The sequence below is a fragment of the Stegostoma tigrinum genome, chromosome 37, assembly GCF_030684315.1.
Source record: "Stegostoma tigrinum isolate sSteTig4 chromosome 37, sSteTig4.hap1, whole genome shotgun sequence".
NCBI lineage: Eukaryota > Metazoa > Chordata > Chondrichthyes > Orectolobiformes > Stegostomatidae > Stegostoma > Stegostoma tigrinum.
The window spans coordinates 22,270,125-22,281,290 of NC_081390.1; the positions used below are offsets into that span (position 1 = coordinate 22,270,125).

Below are 11,166 nucleotides of genomic sequence, written 5' to 3' on the forward strand. Positions count from 1 at the left end.
CAGCTCCAGCCTTCCAAAGTGCTTTGATCCTTTGCAATTCGCCTCCCGTTGCAAAAGGCCCACAGCAGACACTATCTCCTTGGTCCTACACTGATCCCTGGAACATCCGGATAACAAGGATACCTACATCGGGCTCCTACTCATTGAGTACAGCCTCGTCTTCAACACCATAATTCCAAACAAACTCCTCTCCAAGCTCTGGCACCTAGGTCTTGGCTGCCCGATCTGTAATTGAATCCTTTACCTCCTGACCCATAGACTTCAGTCAGTAAGGAACAGGCCACGACCCCTCCTCCACCATAATCCTCAACACCACTGGCCCACATGGCTGTGTACTCCGCACCTTACTGTACTCCCTCTACACTCACCACTGTGTGGCCAAATTCCCCAGCTCCAGCTACAAGTTTGCTGACAACACCACCGTTGTAGGTCGGATCTCAAACAAGTACAGGAAGAAGATTGAGTGCCTAGCGGCATGGTGTAAACATGACAGTCTCTCCATCAACATCAGCAAAGTGAAGGAGCTGATCATTGACTTCAGGAAGCATGGTGGAGGGCATACCCCTGACAATGTCATTGGTGCTGAGGTGGAGATGGTCGAGAGGGCCAGGTTCCTGGGGGTGACGGTGACCAACAATCTCTCCTGGTCCATCCACATCGACGAGATGGCCAAGAAAGCATAACAATGTCTCCACTTCCTCAGGAGGCTAAGGAAACTCAGCATGCCCACAAGGACTCTTACCAATTTTTTTTTTGTAGGTGCACCACAGAAAGCGTCTTACCTGGATGCCTCACAGCATGGATGTGGCAACTGCTGTAGCCAAGACCACAAGAAACTACAGAGAGTCGTGAACACAGCCCAGTCTATCACACAAACCAACAATCCATCCATCGACCCCATCTGTACTTCCTGCTGCCTCGGGAATCAACCAACATCATCAAAGACCCCTCCCACCCTGATTATACTCTCTTCCATTGGGCAGAAGTTATAAAAGCTTGCATACATAAAATTATATAGTCATACAGCATGGAAACAGACTCTTCAGTCCAACCAGTCCATGCTGAACATAATCCCAAACTAAACTAGTCCCACCTACCTGTTCCTGGCCCTTATCCCTCCAAAGCTTTTCCTATTCATGTACTTATCCAAATGTGTTTTAAACATGATTGTGCTCACATCCCACCACTTCCTCCAGGAAGTTCATTCCACATGTGAACCATCCTCTGTATAAGAAATTTCCCCCTCATATCTTTCTTTAAATCTCTCTCCTCTCACCGTAAAAATGTGCCCCCTAGTCTCAAAATCCCCCATCCTCGGGGAGACAAAAAAGAACACCTGCCATTAATCCTATTTATACCTTTCATATAAACTTATATAAGGTTGCCTCTTAACTTCCTGTGCTCCAGTGAAAAAGGGAACATATTCAAGAACAGCGTCTTCCCTACTGTCATCAGACTTTTGAACAGACCTGTCAAATGTTAATTCTGACCTCTGCCTCCGCCCCTGTCTACAGCCGACACACTGTGTTCTAATGCCCTGATGCACGTTGTATGGTACAATCTGTTTGTATGGCACACAGAACAACACTTTCCACTGTATCTCGGTATATGTGACAACAATCAACCAATCAACCGTTATTGTTGTGGGTGCAATCTTGCTGCATGCAAATTGCGTTCCATATTTCCTGCATTGCACCAGCGTCTACAAAGTGCCTCTTTGGTTGGAAAATACTTTATGGAGTCCTGCAGTTGCCACGTAGAGGCAAGCCTTTTTCCATAATGGCAACAAGTATGAGCACTGGAGATAATGGGAACTGCAGATGCTGGAGAATTCCAAGATAATAAAATGTGAGGCTGGATGAACACAGCAGGCCAAGCAGCATCTCAGGAGCACAAAAGCTGACGTTTCGGGCCTAGACCCTTCATCAGAGAGGGGGATGGGGTGAGGGTTCTGGAATAAATAGGGAGAGAGGGGGAGGCGGACCGAAGATGGAGAGTAAAGAAGATAGGTGGAGAGAGTGTAGGTGGGGAGCCCCAAGCCGCACCCCCAGCTACCTACTAACCTCATCCCACCTCCTTGACCTGTCCGTCTTCCCTGGACCGACCTATCCCCTCCCTACCTCCCCACCTACACTCTCTCCACCTATCTTCTTTACTCTCCATCTTCGGTCCGCCTCCCCCTCTGTCCCTATTTATTCCAGTTCCCTCTCCCCATCCCCCTCTCTGATGAAGGGTCTAGGCCCGAAACGTCAGCTTTTGTGCTCCTGAGATGCTGCTTGGCCTGCTGTGTTCATCCAGCCTCACATTTTATTATCTAACAAGTATGAGCACTACTGATTTGACTATACAAGGAGGTGCCAATTGATGGATGTATTTAAGAAGTGAAGTCTGATTTGTGTGTCGTCTCAAGAGGGTGCATTAAGCCCGTCTGAAGTATTTCTTTAGGGTATTCATTCTGGGAACTTCTGCTGACTGAGGCAGTGCTATCTGAGCTGATGATGCTATCAGAACGAGTTCAATTGAGTTACTTCATGGTGAGTCACTACTCCCCATTAATTATTCACTCTGTGCTGTCTGGTGCGTTCTCTCCAGACAGAAAAGGAATCGATAGATTCTTTTTTCCAAGAGCTGTCTTAGCCCAGAGGCCCGTTGAAGAGAGCCTGCAGTACTGTAACCAGTAACAGCTGAAGCTTCCTGCGATCAACAATTGATAATGTCAGAGAGAAAAAAATAGAACAGTGTCCTAAACCAGGGCCTGGGGGTGGTATTAATGCTTTAAAGTAACTAGCCAAGAAATCTGTTGTAAAGAAACATCTTGTGCATTGTGTCAGCTTTCCTGCTCCTATGATGCTGCTTGACCTGCTGTGTTCATCCAGCTCCACACCTTGTTATCTCTTGTGCATTGAGGCCAGTTTTGGCCAAATCAGTGCACAAGGTGTTTCTTTTGCGAGAGATTTCTCGGCCTGCTACTTTAAAGCATTAATTCCTAGGATGAGAAAAATTCTGATTCTCTTTATTCTTTCATGGGGCCTGGCTTAACTGGTGGACCAGCACTCGTCACCAGTCACTAATTACTTCTCAATTGAGTGGCTTGCTCACCCATTTCAAAGTGCAGTTCAGAGCCAACCACATTGCTGTGGGTCTGGAGTCACATACGGGTCAGACCAGGCAAGGGTGGCAGACTCCCAGAATTAAGGATACAAACAAAAATTGCTGGAGAAACTCAGCAGGTCTGGCAGCGCCCTGTGGGGGTGGGGGGGGGCGGTGGTGGAGAAAGCAGTGTTAATGCTTCACATTGTATCATCCTTCCTCAGAACTGATGGTAGCTGGGAAAAGGTGAGGGGGGGGTGGAGGGAAACGAGTGAGCAGATATACAGAAATGGAGCCCAGAGAGAGAAGGTGGCATTTGGGTAGATAAAGGGTTGGATGATGGTCCGCAAGGCAGAAAGAAAACCTAATAATGGGGACCACAAGTCTGTGAAAATGGGTTAGCGGTACAGGAAGCATCCCATGTATTCACAGGGCCTGGGTGTGGGGATCGGTAAAGAAGGGGAAGTAGTGACTGTAACCAGCTAGAGCTCATAAAATATGAGCTCCCTGATTGGCCCAGATTAATAACCCCCTATTAGGGAGTCCTGGCTGACATCTAAAAAGGGGAGCATCAGAGATGCTGACACTCTGGTAGCTGACTCTGAATGAGGTGATACTCAAGGACAGTTCATCTGTAAATAAAGGGTGACTTTGTGATAGATACCGGCCTCTGTAGAGTCGTTTCGATGTCAGGTTCCAAAATTATTGAGTCCTGAAAGCTTCCCAAGTGCAAAATGAGATGCTGTTCTTCCAGCTTCACTGCAGCAAGCCCAAGACACAGATGTTGGCCAGGGTGTGTTCAAGTGGCAGGCAACTGGAAGCTCAGGGTCATTTTTTCGGGCAGAATTAAGGGGCAGGGTTAGAATAAGGAGCAGGATATTTTGGACTGAGATGAGGACAAGTTTCTTCACTCAGAGTGATGAATCTTTGGAGTTGTCCCCCAAAGGGTTGTGGAAGCTCAATCATTCTGCTCGAGACAGAGATTGATTGATAGATTTCTATGTCAGTGACATATAGACATTGAACGTGTGAATAGTGCAGGAAAGTAATGCTGGAATGGGTGATCAGCCAGATTTCGAACAGGTTCTGAAGGCTGAACGGCCTTCGCCTCTTCCTGTGTTCCTACTTAAATAGCAAACTGAACTCATTAGCACAAGTTAAGCTTTCAAATGCTAATAAACCCGTCTCAAAGTTTCTGGGCTTAATTCCTTCAACACCAGACTAGCCCATGTTATCTCTAACATATGAAGAGATTGCACCTCTGAAGTGAATATGTCATAACTGTTAACATCCTCATACCAGCGCAGTAGTTTTCAGACACATTTTTCACAGGAGCAGGAAGCTCCAAAATTGTCCCATTGTAAATCACTGAATAGTGTGAGTGCGTGTGCACGCAAGTGTGCGTGAGTGTCTGTGTGTGCATGCGCGAGTGTGTGGGGGTGTGCACGTGCCTGTGTACTAAATGGTGAAAAGCTAAAAATGATAGAGGTCCAAACAGAGCTGGAGGTCCAAGTGCACCATTCAGCCCATTGAAGTGCTAAGAACAGATACAGATAATAACCAAAAAAGCTAATGGAATGCTCATTTTTAGTAAGCCAGCACCACAGGATGGAAGACATACTTCAGCTGCGTAAAGCCCTGAACAGACCATATCTTAAGCAGTTCTGGGTAACACACCTTATGTAGGTGCTCTTACAGGGAATGCAATGTAGGTTCCCGTGGTTTCCAAGGGTTAATAGGAGACAGTGAAATGAAACAAGTTGGGATTGTGTGTTCTCAGGAATTTCACAGGTGATTTGATCCAAGTTTCCAAGGTATTATAAGGAGGACAATGTGGGTAGATTGAGCGAAACTATTCCCACAAATTACAGAGCCTATTTCCTCGGGAATAAAATCTAAACATGAGAGCCAGTCCTTTCAGTGTGAAATTTGCTAAGACATCCACATGTGTAAGTGGTAGACATTTGGAACTTCCCTCCACAAATGGCATTTGGTGGTTAGTCAACTGTTAATTTTAAAACTGAAATTGATCAGTTTTTGATATCTGAAAAAGCCGAAGGCTGTAGGACAGAAGTTCGCTCGCAGATTAGCTATGATCCCAGCGAATTGCAGAATAGACACAATGGGCTGAATGGCCTCCTCCTGTTCCTGTGTTCCTACATGACAGGATGCATTGTACTTAATAATCACCTTTCTATTTCCTTGGTAATAAATTGCGCTGTTAAATGGACATTTCTCCTTGAGCTGCCAACTTCTTGTTTGTTGTAAAATAAAGCAATGGGTCACCTCCGACATCACCTACAAAACAAAAAAATTAGTTAACTCAAGCCCAGAAGTTATATTGTGTGAATATTCATATTCAAAAACCTAACCCATTCAGTTTAAATTCCACCCATCTGTAGCTTTGATGGAGTGAACCTGTTTAAATTGATCAATGCTCTGTTGAAACATAGTGATTATAAGGTAATATTAACACAACACAGTTTCAGAAACATAATATTGAGGTGCTGGGGCACAGCACTGCTGCATGTCACCTGTAACGAGTTACTGTACTTTTCAGGGGAGCCAATGATGCGGTGATGTGATTTAATTTCATGTTAATTTCTCTCGTTGCTGATGTCACCTGGTCTTCGGACTTTGGATGACGTTTCAGCTGACACCCCGTCGTTATTTCATTTCTTTGCACTGTGTGGCCTATGTGCTGCCCTAAAATTCTACCGTTCCAGCATTTTCCACTATGACCCAAACCTTAAAATCTGAAATTCCCTCTTTACAGCGCTCCCTTGTCTTTTGACTTTGACCCAACATTTTGGTAACTTGTCATAATGCCTCATCATTTGGCTCTTCTCTTTTTGTACAGATTCTGTCTTAGGAAACACTTTGAGATGTGTTGCTGTGATAAAGGTGCTATGTAAACGCAGAATGCCATTGCCTTCACAGGAAGCATGTGACCAATCAAGACATAGAGCAGGAAGATCAGTTGGCAAACTGACCCCAGGCAAAGGCGTGTTTGAAGCAATTCTCCTGCAATTAGAGTCACAGTGTACATAATAACTCTCACATATTCCAAACCTCAATATTTACGTTGAACTGGGACACATCTTAGAATGTTGATCGTATAAAGAAAGGAGGGGAGGAAGCAGTCAAATGTATGCAGGACACCCCCAAAATGTTTCATAACCAGCTAATTAATGTATGCGCTGGTATGTAATATCTTCACTTGTCTTTGGATTAATGTTTCATCCAAAGAGGCATTTCCAACAATGGAGCATTCCTTATGAATTATCAGCCTAGGTTATAGGGTAAGAGTGAGGCCTGAACTGATAATCTCCCAACCTAGAGGCATAAGGGCTACCAACTGAGCCAATCCATCACACAGTCATCTAGTGTGTTGTATGACCAAAAGCCAAATTGATAAACTCCACAGTTAATTGCTTAAGTGTCAAGTCGATTAAAACTTCGGATGGTGTGTCTGACTTTACAGCATCCATTCATTACAAACGGAGTTTCAGTGAGGGAGGGGCACAACTCACACTTTGAGTCAACAGGAACCTCCATGTTTTTTTGGCTTTCCTGACAGCATCTGAAATTGCAAAATAATGTCGGAGACTGTAGGTCTGGCAGCATCTGTGCACGGAGAAACAGTTAATGTTTTGAGTCTAATCTGCCTTTCCTTCACATGCATTGTGTCTGGGAAGTGAGGAGGAATACAATCTCTCTCTTACTCCCAACCTCCCCACTGCCGTAGCTGTGTATTGATTCATTTTCACACAAAGGAAGGATTAAAATTTAATCCCATAATTTGTGTATGATGGAATGATCGAGTCATATCCTGAGAGGATTTTGTGGGGAGAGAGGGATTCAGAGGGACAATTGAAAGAAAATTATTTCTATATTTTGAAATGATCAAGAGTGGGGACCACAGCCACTTGTGAAACTTAATTACCAGGCACTGAAACAATTTTTAAAATCTCTGAGATTTGACAAAGTCTTATTTGAATGCAAATATTTTGTTGTATCTCTATAAAGTAAAGAGACCGCTTTAAGAGGTGGAGAATTAATGATAGATTAATAATTAACTTCTCTTTTCTTTAATATATCTTTCTCCTCATTTTTTTGTAGGATGACTACATTCGAAACTGGGATCAGAAGACCTTTGATGAAGGTGAGCTTTTCCATTGTCGTAGAGTCATAGAGAGCTACAGAAAAAGCCCTTTCAGCTCATCGTGTCCACACCTGTCAAAAACCACCATCTGACTATGATCTATCGAGGCTAGAAAAGTATGAGCTGTAAGGAGAGGGTAGAAAAACTCAGGTTGTTTTCTCTGGAGCGGCAGACGCTGAGTGAAGACTTGATAGAAGTCTATAAAGTTATGAGATGCGCAGATAGGGTTGACAGTCAGAATCTTTTTCATAGAGTTGAAATGCCTATTTCTAGGGGTTGTGCATTTAAGATTAGAGGGGGACAGTTCAAAGGAAATGCGAGAGGCAAGTTTTTTACACAGAGAGTGGCGGAAGTCTGGAATGTGCTGCCAGGGGTGGTGGTGGAAATAGATACAATAGGGGGGGGTATAAGGGACTTTTAGATAAGCACATGAATATGTAAGGAATGGAGGGGTATGGACCAAGGTCAGGCAGAAGGGATTAGTTTAATGTGGCATCATGTTTGGCGCAACATCGTGGTCAAGGGCCTGTTCCTATTCTAGGTCTACGTTCTATGTTCTATAACATTTCTACTCCCATTTTACAGCACACAACTCGTTGCCTTGTATGCTTTGGCATCAGAAGTGCACATCTAAACACTTCTTCAATGTGATGTGGGTTTCTGCTTCTACCACGCTTACAAACAGTGAGTTCCAGAATCCTATCATCCTCTGGGTGAGAGATAATGGGAACTGCAGATGCTGGAGAATTCCAAGATAATAAAACGTGAGGCTGGATGAACACAGCAGGCCAAGCAGCATCTCAGGAGCACAAAAGCTGACGTGAATTCACCCTCTGGGTGAATTTTTTTTCCCCACATCTCCTCTAAATCTCTTTCTTTTCAACATAAATCTATCCCCCGCACCCCCCCCCACCAATCCATTGAGGAAAGGAAATGGTCATCAGACTGTTTCCTGGGACCACAGGGCTGTTCTGTGAGGAGAGGATGTATATTGAGTTTTTATTCTCTGGAGTTTAAAATGACGAGAGGTAGTCTCATTGAAACACACAAGGTTCTGAAGAGTTTTGCAAAAGGAAACAAATGCAAGCTGAGATAACACAGTGTGGAGCTGGAGGAACACGGCAGGCCACGCAGCATTAGAGGAGCAGGAAATCTGACATTTCGGGTCGGGGCCCTTCTTCTGATTTCTGAATCATTGATTTCTGAAGGAGGATCCCGATCCAAAACGTCAACTTCCCTGCTCCTCTGATGCTGCCTGGCCTGCCGTGTTCCTCCAGCTCCACACTATATTGTCTCTGACTCCAGCATCTTCAGTTCTTGCTATCTCTGTACAAGGTGAGATAGAGTCTCTTCTACACAGGAGTGAGTAGGGTCTGGAAGTGTGGTGGAGACAAATTCATTTGAGGCATCCCGGAAGGCGATTATTTAAATAAGGAAAAATGTGTAGGACTGAGGGGAAAAGCCAGGAGGTTGGCACGAAGTTAAAAAAGCTCAGAGAGCCAATACAGACACAATGGGCCAAATGGCAACCTTCTGTATCACAACAATTTTGTGGTAGGCTCTGTTGATTGTGCCTCTGAGTTGTACATATCCACAATCTCTGGACGAATGGCCTATCATTTAGGACTGAAACGAGGAGACATTTCTTTGCTCAGAGGGTTGTACATCTTTGGAATTTTCGATCTTAGAGAATTATGGAGTCTCATTCATTGAATATATTTAAGGCTGGGGATTGACAGTTTTTTGGTCTCCAGGGGAATCGGGGGAAATGGGAAAGGGTTGGGAAAGTGGACTGGATGCAGAATATCAGGCTTGAGAGGAGGCTTGAGGAGAGCTGATTTATTTTTACTTATTTATGGGATGTGGGCGTCGCTGGCTGGACCAGCTCTTATTACCCATCCCTAATTGCCTCTTGAGCAGGCGGTGGTGAGCTGCCTTCATGAAATGCTGCAGCCCATGTGCTGTGGGTTAATCCACAGTGCCCTTAGAGAGAGAATTCCAAGATTTTGACCCAGCGATGGTGAAGGAACGCTGATATATCTCCAAGTCAGGCTGGTGAGTGGCTTGGAGTGGAACCTGAAGGTGGTGGCGCTCCCATATACCTGCTGCCCTTGTCCTTCTAGATGAAAGTGGCCATGGGTTTGGAAGGTGCTGTCTGAGGATCTTTGGTGAATTTCTGCAGTGCATCTTGTGGGAGGGGAGATTTTGAAGCTTGTCAAATCCACATTGATACCATTGGGCTGCAGGGTTCCCAAGCAGAATATGAGTTGCTGTTCCTGCAACCTTCGGGTGGCATCATTGTGGCACTGCAGGAGGCCCATGATGGACATGTCATCTAGAGAATGGGAGGGGGAGTGGAAATGGTTTGTGACTGAGAGGTGCAGTTGCTTATTGCGAACCGAGTGGAGGTGTTCTGCAAAGCGGTCCCCAACCCTCCGCTTGGTTTCCCCAATGTAGAGGAAGCCACACCAGGTACAATAGATGCAGTATACCACACAGCTCGAACAGTTCATGCCTCTTGCTCCCCAGAGGAGCTCAAACAGTTCATCCCTCTTGCTCCCCAGAGGAGCTCGAACAGTTCATCCCTCTTGCTCCCCAGAGGAGCTCGAACAGTTCATCCACTTCACCAACACCTTCCACCCCAACCTTCAATTCACCTGGGCCATCTCCAGCACATCCCTCACCTTCCTGGACCTCTCAGTCTCCATCTCAGGCAACCAGTTTGTAACTGATGGCCATTTCAAGCCCACCGACTCCCACAGCTACCTAGAATACACCTCCTCCCACCCACCCTCCTGTAAAAATTCCATCCCCTATTCCCAATTCCTCCGCCTCCGCTGCATCTGCTCCCACGATGAGGCATTCCACTAACGCACATCCCAGATGTCCAAGTTCTTCAAGGACCGCAACTTTCCCCCCACGGTGATCGAGAACGCCCTTGACCGCGTCTCCCGCATTTCCCGCAACACATCCCTCACACCCCGTCCCCGCCTCAACCGCCCAAAGAGGATCCCACCTCAATCTCACACACCACCCTACCAACCTCCGGATACAACGCATCATCCTCCGACACTTCCGCCATCTACAATCCGAACCCACCACCCAAGACATTTTTCCATCCCCACCCTTGTCTGCTTTCCGGAGAGACCACTCTCTCCGTGACTCCCTTGTTCGCTCCACACTGCCCTCCAACCCCACCACACCCGGCACCTTCCCCTGCAACCGCAGGAAATGCTACACTTGCCACCTCACCTCCTCCCTCACCCCAATCCCAGGCCCCAAGATGACTTTCCATATTAAGCAGAGGTTCACCTGCACATCTGCCAATGTGGTATACTGCATCCATTGTACCCGGTGTGGCTCCCTCTACATTGGGGAAACCAAGCGGAGGCTTGGAGACTGCTTTGCAGAACACCTCCGCTCGGTTCGCAATAAACAACTGCACCTCCCAGTAGCAAACCATTTCCACTCCCCCTCCCATTCTTTAGATGACATGTCCATCATGGGCCTCCTGCAGTGCCACAATGATGCCACCAGAAGGTTGCAGGAACAGCAACTCATATTCCGCTTGGGAACCTGCAGCCCAATGGTATCAATGTGGACTTCACCAGCTTCAAAATCTCCCCTTCCCCCACCGCATCCCAAAACCAGCCCAGTTCGTCCCCTCCCCCCACTGCACCACACAACCAGCCCAGCTCTTCCCCTCCACCCACTGCATCCCAAAACCAGTCCAACCTGTCTCTGCCTCCCTAACCTGTTCTTCCTCTCACCCATCCCTTCCTCCCACCCCAAGCCGCACCTCCATCTCCTACCTACTAACCTCATCCCACCTCCTTGACCTGTCCATCTTCTCTGGACTGACCTATCCCGTCCCCACCTCCCCACCTATACTCTCCTCTCCACCTATCTTC

The 11,166-nt window shown here is 46.3% G+C and overlaps 1 protein-coding gene across 2 annotated transcripts in view; it reads left to right on the plus strand.

Moving 5' to 3' along the window:
- The window catches only part of spock2 (SPARC (osteonectin), cwcv and kazal like domains proteoglycan 2), a 190,950-nt gene that overhangs the window by 23,899 nt on the left and 155,885 nt on the right, over positions 1–11,166 (plus strand). The window contains exons 2-3 of one of the 2 annotated variants that reach the window (XM_059640320.1): positions 7,213–7,255; positions 7,841–7,939. In XM_059640320.1, the coding sequence (XP_059496303.1) occupies positions 7,213–7,255; positions 7,841–7,939 (142 nt within the window). The remainder of the gene's footprint in view (positions 1–7,212; positions 7,256–7,840; positions 7,940–11,166) is intronic. The other variant, XM_048563756.2, reaches the window with a different exon arrangement.